The following is a 20,160-nucleotide window of genomic DNA, read 5'->3' on the forward strand; positions in this document are numbered from 1 at the left end:
GGGTACGGGACGGTCCTGGGGGCTTCTGCTCGCGACCCAAGCGCTAAAGGGTGTCTGAGACAGCGGCGCCTGGCACCCAGTGGGCGCTCAGTAAGTGTGAGAGGTTCTGAACCACTGGTGTAGCGGGCTGGCTTTGGGGAAGGGAAAAGAAGTGGGGACTGTATGGGAAGAAGAAAGGAGAGAAGTCAGGGTAGGTCGAGGGAGGGCCTGGGGAGGAGGGAAGGGGAGAGGAGGAAAAGGGCTAGACTAGTACTGTGTAGCCGTTGGAGTGCAGCCCCCTGGAGGTTTGGCCTCCCTTCCCCTCTTGATAGATCCCCTTTCTGACTTCACACCCAGCAGCTGGGTGACCTGGAGGGGAGTCCCAGCGCCTCTGGGTCTGTCTCCCAATCTTGGAAACTACACCACTTTCTTCTGAAGACAGGACTAGCCAGATTCTGTGGTCCCTGAGAGAGCAAACAAGGTGCCTTGGGGATGCAAAATGTGTTTCAGAAGTGAAGGTGCTTTTATACAGGGGTATAAGCACTTCCTCGGAGCTGCATCCTCCTTGGACTTAAATGGGTAAAACGACATACAGGAAATCTTTCCCCCGGAGGCTGTGAGCTCCGGGGTAGAGGCCCAGTAGCGTGCACCCTCCCTTCTTTCCTGGGTGCCCCGTAGGCCAAGGTTCTTTAAGAGAAGGTCTCTCCATGATTCTTTGGGAGCTGGTAGAGATATTTAACTTGCAGCCTGAGAGTCCCCAGGGCATTTTTCTGGTCTTGGAGTCTCCAGAATCAAGGTGTCTAGAAGCAGCTGGAGGTGACCTGAGCAACTGGAAAGTTGTGTCCTGGGTCTGTCTCTGTCTGCTCTGGCAAGTGCCTCCAGCTTTGTCGTTCTGATGGGCATTATCTGTGATCTAACAGAAGAGGGGCCAGGTTTACAGCTTATTTAAGAGATGCATCTGGATAGTTTGAATACAAAGAAAGCCTTAGATAACCTATTCTAGAATGTTCTGGCCTTTAGGGGAAAAGGCTTTCAGCTTTGCTTGTTCCAGGATGCACAGTTATAGCCCACAGCCTTGCCTCCTGGGGACATTGACTGTAGTTTTCTCTGGCTAAGACACCCCAGTGAACAGGGCTGATTCTTCCCGTCCCATGGCCGTACCTTTGCCTCCTCCCTGCACCAGGAGCCTGGCCCAGTGGGGTCTCATGGAGGAAGCACTGTTATGGTCTGGTCTCAGGCAAGTCTCTTTCCCTGTTTCTTCACCTGCAAAATGAATGGATGGGCTTCCATCAGCATTTTTCAAAACCCAGCCCCTGTTATTAACTGTGGTGTCTGCTGAACACACCCTCCCTCAGATTTTATGCAGCCTCCATCTCTCAAATTCCCAAGACAATGATTTTACTTTTGTTCAGCTTCCTACTCTGCTCTTTTATGTTCACAAATGATTATTAATTGCTTTTTTCATCTTTTTTTATTGTTTATGCAGTGTTGGGGTTCAAACATAGGGCCTCATGTATGCTAGATGAGCACTCTACCACTGAGCTACACCCCCAGCCCTTGTCTTCCGAGTAGAAAATCAGTGTGTTTTTGCACAGTGCACCCATTCCCCAAGGTTTGGACCTAACCATCCAGTTGGAAATCCCTGGGAAAGACCCTCCCTCAAGTTCAACTTGGTGACTATAAATCAGGTGGGGACTTGGGAATCTCCCCGTATGTCTGTAGGATCTGTTTTCTTTCCCCAGTAGGGACTCATTAACTTGGTGGTTCCCTTTGCTCATCTCTCCCAGGTTGTGTGTGTTGGGTCCAGGATTCAGTTAAGCAAGAGTTGGTTGTGCCAGGTACTTGACTGACACCCAAGGACAGCAATGAACCCTCATTGGCTGGAGGAGGGACATTTAGTGTCTCCCACATAGAAAGAGTGGAGTTCAGATCAGGTGGTCTGTGCAGTGACAGAAGGGTCACAATCTATCCTGGGTCAGGATCAGGGATGGCCAACATAAGCTTTGGGAGAAGGGGGATTCCAACAAGTTTCCTCGGAAGAGGTGACTGGCCTCGTGCCAAACTTGGAAAGGCGTCAGGGTGTTAACCAAGCAAGGAGGACAGACTTGCATAGGCAGCTCCTTTGAAGCCCTGCCCTTTTTGAGCACCTGCTATAATAGATGCTTTTATTGGTCCCCGTTCTCTTGTTCTACCAACCACCAGCAAAAGGGTTCATTGGTCCTGTTTTCCTAAAATAGGCCCAGGTCGGTGATGACTTCAGAGATAGCTCTCTGAGCTTTTTTTCTAGAATGTAAAGGATCATAAGTAACCTTAAATTGCTGCAGACCAAATCTCTAGGGCAGAATTTCTCAACCGTGCCATCGTTGACCTTTGGGGCTGGATTGTTCTTTGCTGTAGGGACCGCCTGGTGTGCTATGGGACGGTGAGCACTGCATCCCTGGCCTCCACTTTTTAGATGCCAATAGCATTTGCTTCTCCACAAGTTGTGACAACCCCATCTCTCTCCAGATGTGTTCCCATGTTCCCTGGAGAAACGCAAAATAGCCCCGGGGGAGAACTGATGCTATGTACTAAAATCTGGTTTCCGTCCAGGGCCCACTATGGCCTCGGGGGTCTTTGGTGTGTGTTCCACTCTCACCAGGCTGCTTCCTGGGGTGGCAGTGGGAGAAGACGCCCACCCCTGAATTCTGCTGTCCAGTCAATTCTTTATCTGGAGAGTGGTTCTGACAAAAACGAGGAACTGTCAGGAACAGACGACAGGGGAGATAGGGGAGCACCCCCAGGATGGACAGCCGAGGAGGAACTGGCAGGGACAGTGGGGGCCATTGTCTTGCTCTTCTTTGTATCACCACTGACCTGGATTTCTGGAGGCACCGTCCTCATCTGGGAACGAACAGTGACTTTTCTTCTGAGATTAGAGATACTAGATTCTCTTCTCAAAAGCTACTTTGCAAGTTGCCCCGGATAAGCACGCCTTTTGTAAGCCGCCCTGTCTCCTCCCATGTGCCTCCAGATGCCCATCCGTTCCCAAGCACACACTGTTTAGTTTTTGTTCTTGTTGCATGCATCCCTCACTGTCCCAACCACTGTGTCCCCCCCCCCCGCAACCCCCCAGCCACTGACCGTGACATTGCTGCTTCACCTCCGAGAGTTGGGGGAGACAGCCGACTCTGGTGTCATTCTGATGCTCCCTTCTGGGTGCTGCCCCGCGCCCTACCCATCAGCCCTTTGTGCATCCAGCATCCCCAGCCCAACTGTGCCAGGCAGCCCCTGCTCGGCCCGCCATTCAGCCAGCCCAGGCGTGGCCTCCCTGCAGAGCAAGACAGGCCCTTCTCTTCTGCCCTCCTCATCGTCTGGCGTGGCAGAACAAAGGGCCCTGTCTCTGCACCAGCCCACCACCACTGGGGGCGGCTCAGAGGAGCCCCGTTCCTTCTCAGGATTCCTTTGGGCTGGGAAAGAGCCTCTGAGATTAGGCATGTTTAAAAAATGCAGCCGATGAGTTTGGGTTCTACTCATTTCCTAGTCAAGACTTTCTGAGCCCAAGCCCAGTGATAAATAAAGTAGTGATTCAGGGGTTCGGCCTGTGGGTTCGTCGGGGTGATGAATAAGCTCTCCTTGTCTGACTCATTTGTGTGGATCCCAGCTCTGCCCAAGTTCACGGGCTCGCGTGTGTACGAGAGAGGGAGCCTGGCCGTGGGTACTTCACTGCAGTGGCTGCTGGGTATGGCTTTGCCACGGCTGCCCTAACAAAGCGCCACAGATGGTGGCTTTAACAAAAACTTATTGTCTCATGGTCCTGAAGGCCACATGTCTGAGACCAAGGCGCTGGCAGGTTTGGTTGCTTCTGAGGACTGAGGAGTCTATCCCAGGCCCCTCCCGTTGATGTCTCCCCATTCCATGTCATCTTCCTCCTGTGCTTGTCTCCGGCCCAGTTTCCGAGGGACCCCAGTTATGTGGATGTAGGTCCACTGTAGTCCTCACTGTAAAGACCATAATTCCAAATAGAGTCACCTCTAAAGGACTAGGATCAGGATTTAAGCAAATGAATATTTGGGGGAAACACGTTCTATGATCCCGGGTAAGGGACAAGCTTCATTTTTAGGTATAGAAGAATGTCGGGGGAGAGTCATAGCAGATAGGGTGCATTCATCCTGTCTTGTCACTCATTTAAACAAACCTGTTTAGGGGTGGGCAGGTTGGTTGGCCACGTCAACTTCGGAAGCTCCCTGTTAGGGAATTTTCCAGATCTTATAGTCATACATTGGAGGGTGACGAAGAGGCAGGGACCCTGCCCAGGGAGGAGTGAATCTCGAGGGATTTTTGCAAGGGGTCATTTTAGGGCTGACCTTACAGGCTACATGTGCCTTGCAGGTGATCCAGATGACACTGACAAATGTGGCATGGGGTGGGGGGCCTCTGTTCTCAGTATTGCCAGGGTCACAGGGAGGGGCTTCCAAAAGCAACTCCGTTGATGGGCTAAAATGGCCTCGAGATCAACTGCTGTCCCACATGACTGGACAAAAGAGGCTTCTGGAAGGTCTTCAAATCCTTCAGCAAAGGGAAGTGTTGAATTGGGAAGCAGACTCGGAGCTGGCCTGCAGGGGAGGGGAGCAGAAACAGTCTTCATGTGTTCAGCCAGGGGTCACGCCCACAGAGGTCAAGTTAAGAGCCCGGCAGCAGGTGACCTTGTGACGGGGCCTGGGCCTGGGTTGCAGGCTTGTGCAGGGAAGAGGAGGGACACCCAAGAACTTGCCCTGTCCTGCCAGCTGTGATGTGGGCTGTGCCTTGGAGGCGGGTGCCACAGGAAGTCACAGCAGCACAGGGATGCTCAGGGCTTTGGCGTGGATCTCCCTGCTTGTTGGTCTGAGCACTCCTCCTCCAACCCCGCTGGGGCCAGTGAAACCAGGAGGCGAAGACGTGACGTTGTCACTCATGCTGGGGCACACACACCAGGTTCCTTAACCGCTGCTTGGGAAGAGCACCAGGGTCCCCAGCTGTCATGTGGAGATGCTGTTTATCAGGGACAGGTGCAAGAACAGGAGCAAAAGGACAGGCAGGGAACTTGGTCCCATTCCCCTGGCCATCTCTGGGAGTCTGCCTCCTGGTTTGGCAGGAAGAGGAGAAAAGGTGGAGAAGGTGTCCTGGCGAGGGCACGTGTCTGGCCAGCCTCCCTCACTCCCTCGCCATAACTGTCATGCAGCCAAGGAGCTGGGGTCAGGCTACGTCCGGGTGTCAGACCCTGAGCCCCTGAGGAGACCCTCAGGTGTGCAGGTGAGCTTCTCGTTTAAAGCAGGATTTCTCAGCTAGGCAGTGATGACATTGGGTGGACTGTTTTGCTGGCGGGACCATCCTACACACTGTAGAGTGTGGAGTACCACCCCGGCCACCAAAATGTCCAGACAACCCTGTGTGACAATTAAATCTGTCTCCAGCTGGCACCGTGGCCACACTGGTATCCCTAGCTACTCAGGAGGCTGAGGCAGGAGGATCACAAGGCAAGGCCAACCTGGGTCAACTTAAGACCTTCCACAACTGAGTGAGACCCTGTCTCAAAGTAAGATACAGAAGGGGCTGGGGGAGCTGGGGCTGTGGCCCAGTGGCAGAGCACTTGCCTGGCCCACGTGAGGCCCTCAGTTTGATCCTTAGCCCACGTAAAAATAAACAAGTAAAATAAAGGTGTTATCCGTCTACAGCTACCAAAAAGTAATTTAGAAGAAAGGGTTGGGGGTGTAGCTCAGGGGTGGAGCACCCCGGGTTCAGTCCCCAGCACTGAACGGAAAAAAAGTGGAGGAGGGCTCCTGCTGCCTCTCCCCCGGGACGGGCCAGGTTCGTGACTGTCCGCACTGCCAGTGCTTGGTTTCCAGCGGTCCTTTTTGCGTTGTCACTGTTGTTACTCTCCAGGTGGCTTTTTACTTGTGTGGTTTAAAGAAGGGGTCACAGGGGTCCTCAGCCTGTTCAGACCTGCTTTCTGGGTAGCCTTCCACGTCTTCATGAGGAGGCCCACGGTCACTGGGAAGGGCCCGGAGCCCTGCAGCTCTGCCTTCCACCGCTTCTCCTGGGCCTGGCCCTGCCTCCAAGCACCTGCAGAAGCCATTGGGTGGGACCCCACTTTGACCCAGGCCCCTGATGGTGCGTGTACCACACAACCATCAGGTGATGTCCTAATGTCACTCAGGTCCTGGTGCCTCCGGACTCAGAACCCCCAGGGTGTCTCCATTCCACTGGGGTAAAATCTGAACTCCTTCCGCAGGGCACTGTGGGAGCTGGCCTCCCGCCGCCCCGCCCTCTCTCCCTCCCTCACTGCCTCTGGCCTTGGAAGCGCAGCCACACTGGGCTCCTTATTCTCAGACCAGCCCCGGCCAACCCTGCCCTCCCGCTGCCCTCGCCTGGCTTCTCCACAGGCTTCAGTGTGTCTGCCTCCCTTGAATTGCACAGGCCTCTGCTGCTGTCTGCTTTGAGCCGCCTCGGCCTCCCGGGGCAGAATGACACCCCACCCTCCGGGCCTCTGTCCCCAGCTTCCCCACTGAAGCACTGCTCATGTTGGGGGCCGGGTCATTCTTTGCGGGTTGTTGGAAGGTGTCCTGGGCGCTGTAGCCTGTTGAGCAGCAGCCCTGGCCCACTCGCCAGATGCTAGTAGCAGCCTCAGTCCAGTGGTGATAACCAAAAATGTCTCCAGGGGCAAAATGCTGGATTTTTCCTTTTCCTTTCCAGGTGCTTAGTAATTTTGGAGATGCATTTTGCTCTGGGGTTGTTGGGTTGGCCTCCTTCATGTCCACACTCTTGCTTTCTCCTGTACCCAGCACCAGCTGGGGGGTGGGGGGAGCAGCAGAGAAGCATTGGCAAAGGGCACACACGTCACCTTCTGGGCGTGGCTTCTGCAGAGCGTGGAGTGTCTGTCTACTGGGCACTTAGATGAGTGTCCTGGGGCTGCTGTAACAAATGGCCATGAATTCATGTCTTAAAACAGCAGGAATTGATTGTTGCGTGGTCTCGGGGGTCAGAAATCCCAAATGCAGGTGTCAGCAGGGCTGTGTTCCCTCTGGAGTCTCCTGGGAGGATTGGGTGGACCTCTTTAGGGGCTCCACGTGTCCCTTGGCTTGTGGCTGCATCCTCCCAGCCTCTGTCTCCATCTTTACATGTCCTCTCTCTCTGTGCATCTGTATCTAAGGACCCAGTCACTGGATTTGAGGCCACCCTAATTCAGTACAGCCTCATCTTAACTCATGATATCTACAAACACCCTATTCCCAAATAAGGTTGTATTCTGAGGTTCTGAGCGTGCGTGAATTCTGGGGACACTAATCAAGCCGCTACAGCACTCTCTTCGTGACTCTGCCCTCTGACACTGTCAGCTTAGCCAACTGCTCCCACCTGAGGTTGCAGATCCTTCCCCTGACCCACCCCTGTGGCCGGGAGACATCCTGAGATGGGTCGGGGCTGCCAGCCGTGCCTCCCAGTTTCCAGGACCTCTCATGGCCGACCTTGGCCTGAGCCTGTTCAACCTTGGGTTGAATTCATGAGCCAGCCCCACTTTTGAGACGCCCCCAGGAGCTCCTAGCTCCTCCCTCCTATCACTGCACCGGGCCACCCCTCTAAGAGCCCAGGCAGGGGGTTTCTCCTGAGAACCCACTTCCGCCCAACTCTCCCGCGTGGGGGCATCTCACATTCAGGCTTGAGGTGGAGAAGACACAGAGCCAGGGCAGTTCAGAGAGGCCCTCCAGCCCGAATGCGCTGCGGGTGATAAAGACGCTGGTGTCGCAGTCACTCGTCACGTCCATCTTCCCCAGGGCTCCATGGAATTGTTTTTTCTAAAAAAAAAAAAAAAAAGAAGAAGAAGAAAACAGCAGGCTCCGGGAGACGTCCGGGAAAGTGGGGACACGCTGGAGTCCACCGGGCCTTGCACGGCTCCTCTGTAATGTTAGCCTGCTCCTTTTAGCTGGAGAATGATTTCATCCGATAAACATGTGGCTTCAAATTATGGCCTTATATAAACGAAGCAGCTACACTACACTTTCTGGAGGCCCCTTCTGGACTTCTCCAGTGAATTCCAGCATGTTCGCCAAAGTGACGGTCGGAATCCTGCTCTCACACACGAGGCCTGGGCTGGGCCTGCAGAGTCGCTGATTTGCCTTTGGTCCACTCACCGCCCCCAGCTCCCAGGGCCTCATTCCTCACGACTCCTCCCCATAGGAGAGTGAGAAGGTGGAGGTGTGTCTTCTCAGAGCACAGAAGTGTACCAGTCTGTTGCAAACCTTTGCTGTTTCACATTTCAGGTTTTTAAGAGGTGTGTTCCTGTTAATTGCGGTAAAATGCGTGTAACATAAAATGTACGCTGGTAACACTTAGCAGATTCACAACATTGTGCAACCACCGTCTAGTTCTAGAACATTGTCACCCCCCAACAGGAGACGCCCTGCTCCCAGCAGTCAGTCAGGATGGCCTCCCATCTGCTGTCTGTAGATTTGTTCTGGACATTTCATGTAAATGAGGCATCAGCTGTATGTCTTTTCATGTCAGGCTTCTTTCCCTCAGCACAGTGTTTGAGGTTCATCACCTTGTGGTGTGGATCATGGGTAGAACTCCATTCTTTTTTGTGGCTGAGTAGTATTCCACAGGAGGCTGCACCGCACTCTATCTGCCCATTCATCCATTGGTGGATGAATTTGCTTTCATTGCCACCAGACTGTCTTGGCAGGGATCTGTATAACCCTACTGTTTGATTTCCTTGTGGTGACAGGATCAGGGGATTATTCTTACACTAGTCTGGCTGATCCTGGTGGCTTGGGGATGTGTTTTGCTTATTTTATGTTTGTTTGTTTACGTATTTACTTATTTATTTGCAGTACTGGGGATTGAACCCTGGGTGCTCTTATCACTGAGCTATACTCCAGGCCCTTTGAGATAGGATCTTGCTAAGTTGCCCAGGCTGGCCTTCAGCCTGTGATCCTTCTACCTTAGCCTCCTGAGTAGCTGGGGTCACAGGCGTGGGCCGTTGTGCCCGGCTGCTTTGGCTTCTCATTCACGTTGTGTGTACTTGGCATAGTGGGTCGTTGGGGATGAAAGGGACATGTTGGCTTTGGGGTATGTGGTAAGACATTCAGATTAAGAAAGGTCACCGCTTTTCAGGACCTGCTGCCCCAGCACATGGCCACAGCCCACCATTGCCCCTTGGCCAGTCTGTCCTCCATAGTGACCCCAACCCCAAGTTCTGTAGTCCTTGACCTGTTTCCTGTCATGCTGGGCACAGCCGGGGGATTCTCAGTGTAGGTTTCACATCCACTTGTCCTCAGGATCTCAAGCCACCGCGTGGCTGGCTTCCAGGACCCAGGCTGTATTGAGAGCTGATGGCCCTAAGAACAAAATAGCCAGAGCCCCCTTGAGAGAGATGCCGTTACTGAAGAACATTCTCTGAAGCTGTGATAAGCAAAACCACGTGGCATCTCCAGGGCGACCTTGGACCCAAAGTCACTCTTCAGCCTTTAAGGTCAGCAGACGGCGCCACCCATCATCAGGCGTCACAGCGGTCGCTTAGCTTCTTGTGTGGCTCCCTTCTTCCCTTTCCACACAGACTAAGTGGAAGAGCACCCCCCCCAGTTCAAACCCACGCTGAGCCTCAGAACGCGACCATGTTCGGGAGCAGCGACTTTGCGGATGTGATGAGTTACGGATCTCTAGACGAGCGCACGCTCAGTCCAGTCAGTGTGTCTGTGTGCGAAGAGGAGAGGGCGGGGGTGGAGGCAGAGCGGAGTGATGTATGTGCAAGCCACAGGGTGCCAAGCACCGCCAGAGCCCCCCGAAGCCAAGAGGCCTGGGAAGGACCCCGCACAGAGCCCCAGAGGGCGCCAGCCAGCGCCACCTCGGCTCCAGACTCCAGCCTCCAGAGCAGGGAGAGGAGCGGGCCGTGTTGTTGGAGCCCTTGTTTATGGTTTTTGTTACGGCAGCGCAGGACACTAGGAATGCACAGCCTGACTTCTAAGGGGACTACTGAGATACGAAGAGGGAGTCCAGGAGGCCAGGACCCCAAACGGAAGCGGAGTCAGTGTCTTATCAGATCCGGGGCAGGGTCGGGCAGTGCCCGCCCTAAAATAGATGGCCCGCAGACCAGCCCACCTGGGGACCGTGCAGACGGCCCCAGTTGGTGTGGTCCAATGGGGGACTTTTTGACCTTGTGATGGTGCGGAAGCAATGTGTGTTCTATAGAAACCGAACTCCAGCTCTGAGGTCCCACCTCTCCCAGGCTGGGGACGCAGAGCGGCCCTTCTGTTTTCACTTTCGATGCAGTTCCATTAAATGCCGTGAGTGCTTTACTGTAGAACAGGCCCCATGTTGGGTGACTCTGCCCCTCCACAGGGGGATGGCAGTGTTCTGAGCACACACATGGCACATGTGGCTTAGTGAGACGCTTTGCCACTTAGACGGGCTCACCCGGACATCATGAGGTGAGGATCACGCCTGTATCTGTGTTAAAAACCACCATGGCAGGGCCGGGGTGCGGCTCGGTGGCAGAGCACTTGCCTGGCATGCTCAGGGCCACAGGTTCCATCCCCAGCACTGGAAAAAACAAAAACCCACAAGCAAAAGTAAGTTGGCGTGACTTAGTTTCATCAAACCTGGGAAAGCATTATATTATAGAGCAAGATAAATAGAAAAAAATGACACCCGAGATCTGAGCAGTTTATAAATAGAGAAATATAGTTGCTTGATGGGCATAAATTTCAAAGACCAAACCTGAGAGTCAAAGAAATGTGAGAGATGAAATGTTCTTTTGTGCTCACTGATGGCTGCAGAGTGAGAAAAATATTAATACCCAGTGCTGTTGAGGATGCTGAGAGATAGTAACTCTCCTGTGCTGTTCTAGGGGAACCTGAGAGTTGGGGGGCTTTTCTGGAAGTCAGTTTTTCAGAATGGATCAGGGCCATGAGGGTGTGTTTTGGCCTAGGTTGAGGGGATCAGCCCAGCATTATTGGTGAAATGACACACTGCTTTGGTCCTTTTTCTGTTGTTATAACAAAATACCTGAGACTGGGTAATTTTTGAAGAACAGAGGTTGATTCGGGTCTCTGTTCTAGAGGCAGGGAAGTCCAAGATCAGGCAGCCACCTCTGGTCGCTCTGGTGAGGGCCATGAGTTGCGTGGTTTCAGTTCATGGCAGAAAATGGGAGAGCAGCAGACACCACGGAAGAGAAGGAAGGCGCTGAAGGTCTCCCCGAGGGGCTGCCCGCCCCTCAGGAGGCATTGATCCTCCCCTGGCCCACACAGCTCCCGACCCTGCATCCCCACCAGGGCACAGGCCTGTGGGCAGGCGTCACCTGTGGGCAGGGCATGTGGGCCTGGCCCTGCTGTGGGGGAGATGGTCCACCTGAGGCTCTGTGTTGGGAGCAGAGCTGCCTGATTCGGCCAGAGCCTCGAGCTGTGTTCCCACTGGAGGGCAGACAGTGGCCAGGGGAGAGCAGGGTGGGGACAGGCCCTGTGGTCTCAGGGGAGGTGGTGGGTGGCAGGCTGCTGCACAGGGCCTGGACATCTGGGAGGGAGAGCAGTGCCAGGCCTGTGTTGAAGGCCCGCTGAGGCCCAGGGGACGTGCACTGCCCTGTGTGTTGGGCGTTTGGGGCAGCTTCTCCCTGACTGGGATGGGTGGCCATCCAGGAGACCGCCAGGGTCTGCCTGTGATCCTGGGCCTGACCCCCGGGAAGGGCTTGGGTGTGTCCGTCAGCACATGTGGAGCTGAAGGGAGTCTGCTCCGTCAGGCTGCATAGCCAGGGGCACTGAGGGCTGGACGGAAGGGGTTGGAGATGGGCACCCCAAGGGGCTTTCTGTGGGACAGCCACATGGAGATCGGCTCTTCCAGGGAATCCCCCACAATAGCACAGAGGATAGAGGCCGGGCCCTTCTGATGGTTTGGGGTGTGGCGACAGCACATAGGCCCAGGTCAGTGGGAGACAAGGACAAACCCCCTGATGTCCAGGGAGGCAGGGAGAGTGGTGGTAGTGGGCTCCAGGTGGGACCAGCGTGCCTGAGCAGGTGTGGTGGTATGGAACGGCCCTGGGCAGGGCCTGGGGGCAGGGCAGGAGACATGCACAGGGGCAGATATAAGTGACACTGTCCACCCCAGGACTACGGGGCCCAGGGGCCAGGGAAGGCTTCTAGCCAGCAGGTAGGACTAGCAGGAGTTTGGTGCCGTCTTCTGGTGGGACTGGGAGGTGGGGCTGCAGGGACCGTGGTTTCCACGCTGTGGGAACGGGGCTGTGGGCCAGGTGGGAGCTGGGGGACAGGCTGCAGGCCAGGTGGCTGGGAGGCAGGACCGGGGTCCACCCGTGGGCCAGGAGCCGCTGCAGAAGCCCTGAGTCTGGGATAGAAGTGAGGGGGGAGGCCCCACAGACGTGCGTGTGGGTGTGTCTGCACGGAGGTGTGTGTTTGTGCCCCCACGTGCACATGGGCCTGTGTGTTTATGATCATACTTTGCACGCACACGTGTCTGCAAGTGGGCAGCCATGTGTGTTGATAACTGTGGGTGTATTGGTACAAGAGTGTGCGCATGCACTAGTCTGTGCACTGTATGCACGTGAACAAAGTGTCGTTCTGTGTCACCTGTAGAATTTTATACACATGGAATTTTACAGCCTGGACTCTTAAATTTGAGGTAAAATCACATAAAATTCACCACTCTCTACAGTTCAGCAGCATGTAGTGTATTCATAGCATTGCACAAACACCATTTCTGGTTCTAGAACATTTGTATCACCCCAAGAGACCCTGTCCCCATCACCTGTCACTTTTTCCTGGCAACTACTAGTCTCTTCCTGTCTCCGTGAATTTGCCTGTTCTGAGTATTTCTGAGTCCATGGGATCACACACTGTGGTCTTTCCTGTCTGGCTTCTCTCAGCATCGTGTTTTCAGAGATTGTCCACGTTGTATGTAGCATGTGCCAGTGCCTCATCCCTCTTCCTGACTGAATAATATTCCCATGTATGGACAGACCCTATCTTGCTCATCTATTCATCCAGTCATGAACCCTCGGGTCATTTCCATCTTTCAGATGTTGTGAATTGCGCTACAGGACGTTCACACGCAAGGATTTGAGTCTCTGTTTTCAGTTCTTTGTGATCGAGACCTGGGAGCAGAATGGCTGGGTACATGCATGCTGTCTGTTAGTCTGGCCTTGTTTATAGGGCAGTGCTTCTGTTTGTTCCCTGCCACAGTAGGTACCACAGGCTGCTCCCACCGCGGCACCACGTCGCCCTGCGCTGCCAGTTGGCTCCTCCACTGGCTGATGGACGTTGCGCTCGGCTCTAGTTTGGGGCTCTAGGAGTGATGCCCCAGAGCCTTGGCTCTGCCTGTTCGGCTGGCGTTATTCCTGGGGGCAGAATTGCTGGTCACATGCTAGATGTGTGTTTAGCATTTAAAGAAATCTCCCGAGTGGTTTCCAAAGCGGATGAGCTGCCTCATTTAATGCAGGTCTTTCTGAGGATTAATGTGACAGTTGAATCGAGAGATGACAGTACTCCTGCTTACCTGCATCATGAGAGGGGTGACCCCAGGGGGTGCGCACAGATGCCAGGAAGAAGCGTCTCCAAGGATGATCTTTGAACCCGTGAAGTAACTAGAAACAGTGCCCAGGGGTAGAGGAACAGTCAGAGCCCCTACGAGTCCAGGTTTTCAAAATTGAATACCCCTCCCTCTTATCTGCTGCGACTCCCCCTCCCTGTGTTAACAGTTGCCAGAATCCGCGGCCCTGGCCTTCCCCTCCTCCACCCTCCTGACACTTCTGCCCCACAGGCCCCGCTGCTGACTCATGCTTCTGCTGGGGCTAAGTTAGAGGATCTTCTCTGGCACTTCTCTGGCTGCACAGTGAGTATCTCAGGCTTTCTGGGCCTTAAAGGCTCTGCTGTGCCTGTCCCACCTAGTCAGGATGGCTGAAGGCACAGGCAACATGTAAATGAATGGCCAGGCTGCCTTCAGATAAAACTTTATTTATAAAGTCAAGCCGTGGGCCGACCGCACCTCCTTCCTCCACTTCAGAATGCATTCCTCCTCCTCAGGTTCCCTTGGAGATGTTTCATCCCATGGACCCTGAGGCAGGTGCTCCTACCTGTGTCATTCACTGTTGGGCTCCATGTGTTCCGCCACTGTCGACATACAGCCTCTCCTGATAGGCTTTGAGCCAAGGTCTGGTTTGTCCTCGTCCCTGAGTGGCACACACATGACCCACACTGTATACATACCTCCTGCTCCAAGATACCAAATGGGCTATCACCAGCATCAGCTGCATTTTCTTTTTCCAGCAGCCTACAAAAGCAAATGTAATTTTAAAATTAGCTTTTTCAGGACTGGAATGCAGCTCATCGGTAGAGTACTTGCTTAGCATGTTTGAGGCTCTGAGTTCCATCCCCAGCACCACAGAAGGGGAGGGGAAGAGCTTTTTCTATTGGAATAACTTGGGATTTACAGAAAAGTTGCAAAGATAATGTAGAATCTATAATCTACAATCTGTCTTAATTTATGTTTTGTTGCTATAACAAAGTACTTGAAGCTAGGTCCTTCCTTTAAAAAAGAGGCTAGTGTACCTCTCAGTTCGGAGGCTGGAAATCCAGTCAGCACTTTCTGTGTGGCCTTGAGTGACAACCTTGCAGCAAATGGCATCTTGGGGGCATCTGGGGGTACATGCCACAAGAATCACGTGGCAGGAAAGCAGCAGACTTGCGCTTTCTGTAACCACCCACTCTGCAGGGGACTAACCAGGGCCTCCTAGGAGTGATATTAAGCCCCTTCCAGTGACCTGATCATCCCCTGCAAGGCCCCACCTGTTAAAGGTCCCCCTCTCAACCTTATATACCGGGAACCAAGCTTTTGGCGCCTGAACCCTTGGTGAACACACTCGGGCAGGATCCAGACTGTAGCATTCCCCGACCCTCACTCGGCTTCCCCAGGTCACATCTTCTTTCTGGTTGGGGATCCCTTCTAAGGCACCCCACTGCATTCAGATTCTTCACACCTTTTCTCATTGCTCTAGACCTTGGCCATCTTAGGGGACTGGCCAGTTGCCTGCAGGGCACCCTGTGGCTTGGGCCTGAGGGCGCTCCTCTCCCCAACAGGCTGGAGTTGTGTTCTAGAAGCAGATGTGCCCTGACCTCATCTTCCTTGGTTGGGTTTCGGGGACCCCAGTTCCAACAGGTCCAGCCCTGCTCTCTCCCAGCGCTCTGGCCGGGTGTGTGGTGGTGACGTAGCCAGGCCCCCGGGCCAAACTTGATGTGTTCGGGCAGCTGCTGAGGAGGTTTTGTCAGGGAGCGGAGGCCAGGAAGGATGTGGGCAGCAAAGGCTTAGCTGAGATGGTCGTGGCCTTTGGACGTGGGATTACGAGGCTGGACGTGGGGCAGGGTGGGACCGGTGCCGGGATGGGGCAAATGAGAGGATTTGGTTTTGGAGTTGTCTGGTGACATCACTCGAGAGCCACATGAGTCAGATGTCCCGTTAAAGGGCAGAAGGAAGGCGTTGGGGGTGTGGTCGGTGGGAGGTAGGGCACTTCACCACGCGCACAGGCCCTGGGTCCCAGCTCCAGCACTAAGGAAAAGAAAGACAGGCTCTTCCACTGTCACCCTGGGAGCCAGAGCTGGTGGCTCCTGGCCCGGCTGGGGGCAGGGTCTTCTGGCCCCGGGTCTGGTGCTGTCTGTGCAGGGTGGGCGTCCCACATCCCTCTTCCCGGGGCTTAGAGCTGCCTGACCTTGACCTCCCTTCCAGCTCCAGGAGAAGCTCGCCCGAGCCCGGGAGGCATGCTGAAGCCGGGCGGCCGGCAGGATGAGTGTGCAAGAGGCGGGCAGCTCCGGCCGCCGGGAGCAGGCAGCCTACCACCTGTACATCTACCCACGGCTGTCCACCACCGAGGGCCAGGCCTCGTGCCGAGTGACCGCCACCAAGGACAGCACCACATCCGACGTCATCAAGGATGCCATCGCCAGCCTGCGGCTAGATGTCACCAAGTGCTACGTGCTGGTGGAGGTCAAGGAGTCGGGTGGGGAGGAGTGGGTGCTGGACGCCAACGACTCGCCGGTGCATCGTGTGCTGCTGTGGCCCCGGCGGGCTCAGGACGAGCACCCGCAGGAGGACGGCTACTACTTCCTGCTGCAGGAGCGCAACGCAGACGGGACCATCAAATATGTGCACATGCAGCTGGTGGCCCAGGCCACGGCCGCCCGGCGCCTGGTGGAGCGCGGCCTCTTGCCGCGACAGCAGGCAGACTTTGATGACCTCTGCAACCTCCCCGAGCTGACCGAGGACAACCTCTTGAAGAACCTCAAGCACCGCTTCCTGCAGCAGAAGATCTACACGTACGCGGGGAGCATCCTCGTGGCCATCAACCCCTTCAAGTTCCTCCCCATCTACAACCCCAAGTACGTGAAGATGTACGAGAACCAGCAGCTGGGCAAGCTGGAGCCGCACGTCTTCGCGCTGGCCGACGTGGCCTACTACGCCATGCTGAGGAAGCGCATCAACCAGTGCATCGTGATCTCGGGCGAGAGCGGCTCCGGCAAGACCCAGAGCACCAACTTCCTGATCCACTGCCTCACCGCCCTCAGCCAGAAGGGCTACGCCAGCGGCGTGGAGAGGACCATCCTGGGGGCCGGCCCTGTGCTGGAGGTGAGCGTGGGGTGGGTGGCAGGAGGGACCCTCACCTCTGAAGATGCGGGCTTGGGGACGGGCTAGGCTCTGTGGTGGCGCGCTTCCCTAGCGTGCCCCAGGCCCTGAGTTCATCCCTGCGCTGCAAAAAGTAAATAAAAAGTAAAAGATTCTTTATCACTCAGCTGGGACAGGCCAGCCGAGTCAGGAGACAGTTGGGCACTTGGCGTTCCCACATGTGGGCTCCACATCACACTGGGCCACCCTGGGGAAGCACCAGGGTCAGTTAGGAGGTGGCCGGGGTGGTTTTGTCCTGGCTTTTGTGGGGGAACGAGCAAGGCAGGAGACGCAGACTGAAGGCGGGCTCTGGCCCAGGGGTGCCCCTAGTGGTCCCAGGATCGGGGCAGGGCATACAGGTGATCCGTTTGTGGGCTCAGGTACGATGGGTAGCACATAGGAGTTGGTGTGCAGAGCCCTCGGCTGACGCCAGCCCGGGAGGGCCAGATCAAGAGAGTGAAGTGTGGGGTGATGCATCTGCAGCATCCGGAGGGCAGCCGTCTGTCCCCAGTCCTGGGAGCAAAGCCGCGTGCTCAGTTGAACTCGGCGTTTCTGGAGGGCTGCAGGGTGGGCAGAAGCAGCAGGCGCCACAGCCTCAGCAGGTGGCGGTCGAGTGCGTTGCCACAGAGCAGGCCAGGAGGGGGTCACCTGGCAGCACTGTCCATAGGGGCAGCAGAGCCCTCACACCCTCTGTCCTCTGTGCAGTGTCCCTTGGTCAGACCCCATAGGAACCATCCACATGTCCCTGTGGATGAGCCTTCTGGTCACCAGCATGGATTTAGGGGGTACAGAAGTGACCACTCAGTGGCCCCACTCAGTGCATCCACGCGACTCCAGACGATGCAGCCATTATCACCTGGTTAGGGTGGGGTGTGGGCTCAGGGGGTCTGCAGCCCTGAATTTGGGGTCCAGCATTCTACTTTTTCTTGTTTAATGTTATTTTTTAGATCACTTTAGATGACAGAAACTCAGAGCAGATGACACAGAGTCCCCACGGCCCTCCCGGCTCCCTTGTTAGGGTGTCTGAGAGTGGCCATCTGTGCACTTGGTCCAAGCCCTTGTTGATATGTTGGGCATAACTGAAGTCCCAGGTTCACCTCAGGGTCCACTCTTGGTGTTGTTTCTGTGTGTTTGGATCCCTGCAGAAGGCCACATGGCACCGTTCTGTGTGACACACTAGACAGGGTGGAATACGGTGTGCAGAGCGCCATGAAGAGGATTTCCACTGCTCTGTGCTCTGTCCTTGTCCCTTCTCGGCACCCTCTGATCGCTGTCCCCATAGTGTTGCCTTTTCCAGAATGTCATAGAGTTGGAGTCACAGGGGTGTGGCCTTTCAGACCGGCTTTTCCCACTTAGTAATATGTATTTGTGGCTTGAGAATTTTTTTTTTCTTTTCCTTTCTTTCTTCCTGGTACTGAGGAATTAACCCAGGGGTGCTCTACCACTGAGCTACATCCCAGCACCCACCCAATCCTTTGTTTTTTGTTTTTTGTTTTTTTGAGACAGGGTATCACTAAGTTTCTTAGGCCTTCACGAAGTTGCTGAGGCCGGTCTCCAACATGTGATCCTCTTGCCTCAGTCTCCTGAGTTGCTGGGATCACAGGCCCGCTGCACCCAGTGAGGAGTTACTTTTTATTGCTGAATACTATTTCATTATAGTATCTGCAGTTTCCACGTCTATGCATTCAACCAACTATGAATCAGAACTGTTTTGGGGAAAGAATTGATCTGTACTGAGCACAGACTGACTGCTTTCTTATTGTGATTCCCTGAACGATACAGCATGCTGTGCACATATTGTTTAGTGTCCTAAGTCATCTAGAGAGGATTTAAGGTCTGCAGGACGATGTTATCAGTTCTGTGCAAATAGGATGTCATTTTATAGAAGGGACTCGAGCGCCTGTGGCTTTGGTGTCCTTGGGAGAGTCCTGGGCCAGTCCCAGGACAACTGCACACGGATGTGTCGTCGTTTTTTCATCCATAGGATCTTGAAACCTCTTTCTCCGCAGAGGGTCAGGGGCAATCCTGCCTTCCCCGGAGCGCTGACCTCTGGCCTCTTTCCCATCCCCCAAGCCATATGTAGCCTGCGCTGGCAAGAAGACGTCTCAGTTCCTCTTCCTCACTGAAACGTCGCATAGAATTAATAGGGTCATACGACAAGCTTCCTGCCGAGACCTGCAGCCTGTTTCTGTTTCCCCTGCGAGTAACCTGAGGACTCGGGTCATGTTCTGCGTGAACTTCTTAAAAGCTACTAAGCTCATTGCCAGCACCGTGTGCCGTTTCCTTGTTGATGGCAGTCGGCCCTGACCGGGTCGTCTGCCCCTCCGGGCCCTCCACTCCCTCCGCAGGTTCTGTGGCCCTGCTCTAGGTTTCACTGGGACGTCCAAGTTACCAGCAATCAGCTGTAACCTGGAGATCTTAAATGGAGAAAGGCAGAAGTAAACATCTGGCATGTTTTGAATTGCACTGTCTTCTGCGTGGCGTGACACAGTGTCTCAGACGGCCCCTCCCTGCACACGAGGCTCCTGTCCGGCGTGTCTACTGTGTGCTCCAGGTTGGCCTCCTAGTAGGCGTCTTGGTCATGAGACGGCTGCCATGTTGCAGTGCTGTGTTCCCGTGGCCCTCGTTTGATTTAATGAGGACTCCAAAGCCCCGCGCAGCCTGCCAGCGCTCAGGCCTCCAGGGAGCCGGGAGGTGCTCGCTTCAGCAAGGCTGTGAACGTGCCGGGAGGTGTCCGGAGGGGGACACACGTTCGCGTGGTGTGATGTGCGTTGTGGTTGCTCTGGTTCATTGTTAACTTCTGACTGTGCCCTCCCTCATGAACCAGCCCTAACCACAGTGATGGCCCCTGTCCATACGCACGCATGGGGACGAAAGCCCAGGGTGTCGGGCCAGCGCAAGGCTCCAGCCCAGGCTCTGGGCCTCCTGGTGGCCGAGACGGTTCCCGAGGTCTTCCCTCTGGGAGCCGTCTCCTGACGTGCAGGCAGAAGTAACAAACAGAGCCTCATGACAGGCAGGCCGCCATGGAGAGCAGCAGACAGGCCCAGGAGTACAGGGTCCTGAGGTCCAGGGGCGACACCTGAGCTGGGCGTGGAGGGAGTCCGGGTGAGCCAGGTGGCCAACCGGCAGGAGGCACAGCCAGTGCAGAGGTCAGGAGGCTGCGTGGGCATCAGGAGGACACGCTGGGACAGGGTGAGCCAGAGGCAGAGCCAGGGACCAGGGACGGGCAGGTGATAGGCCAGGCAGGACCTCGGGAGCCACAGGAAGGACGCTGATGGCACACAGCCTGCCCTGAGCCCTGAGACCCTGGCTTCATCCCAGTTCTGGAACTCCTTGGGGGAGGCCTCGGTGGCCCCACCGTCCTTCCCACAGGCAGGCAGCGGGCTCGAGGGTGGGCCAGGACAGTCGAAGTCAGCGTGTGCATGAGGGGCAGACTCAGGTGACCCACGGGGGTCTTGTCACGTGGGGCATCTGCTGTCGTGGAACCCACAGGCGGGAACACCAGAGCCCCACTGT

General features: G+C 55.2%; 1 protein-coding gene and 1 long non-coding RNA gene across 2 annotated transcripts in view; one reads left to right on the top strand and one right to left on the bottom strand.

Annotated features, from left to right (window-relative positions):
- Positions 1-553: 553 nt before the first annotated feature.
- LOC125613702 lies at positions 554-7,793 on the bottom strand. Its single transcript, XR_007344244.1, has 3 exons — positions 7,644-7,793; positions 1,141-1,242; positions 554-892 (listed from the first exon to the last, which is right to left on the bottom strand). It is a non-coding gene; the product is annotated as an uncharacterized LOC125613702 (long non-coding RNA).
- A 7,918-nt stretch (positions 7,794-15,711) lies between these two features.
- Myo9b (myosin IXB) overlaps positions 15,712-20,160 on the top strand; it is an 82,642-nt gene continuing 78,193 nt past the window's right edge. Inside the window, 1 exon segment of the mRNA XM_015489229.2 lies at positions 15,712-16,608. Within this exon segment, the coding sequence (XP_015344715.1) occupies positions 15,769-16,608 (840 nt within the window). The 5' untranslated portion in view covers positions 15,712-15,768.

Source organism: Marmota marmota, unplaced genomic scaffold, assembly GCF_001458135.2.
Source record: "Marmota marmota marmota unplaced genomic scaffold, marMar, whole genome shotgun sequence".
NCBI lineage: Eukaryota > Metazoa > Chordata > Mammalia > Rodentia > Sciuridae > Marmota > Marmota marmota.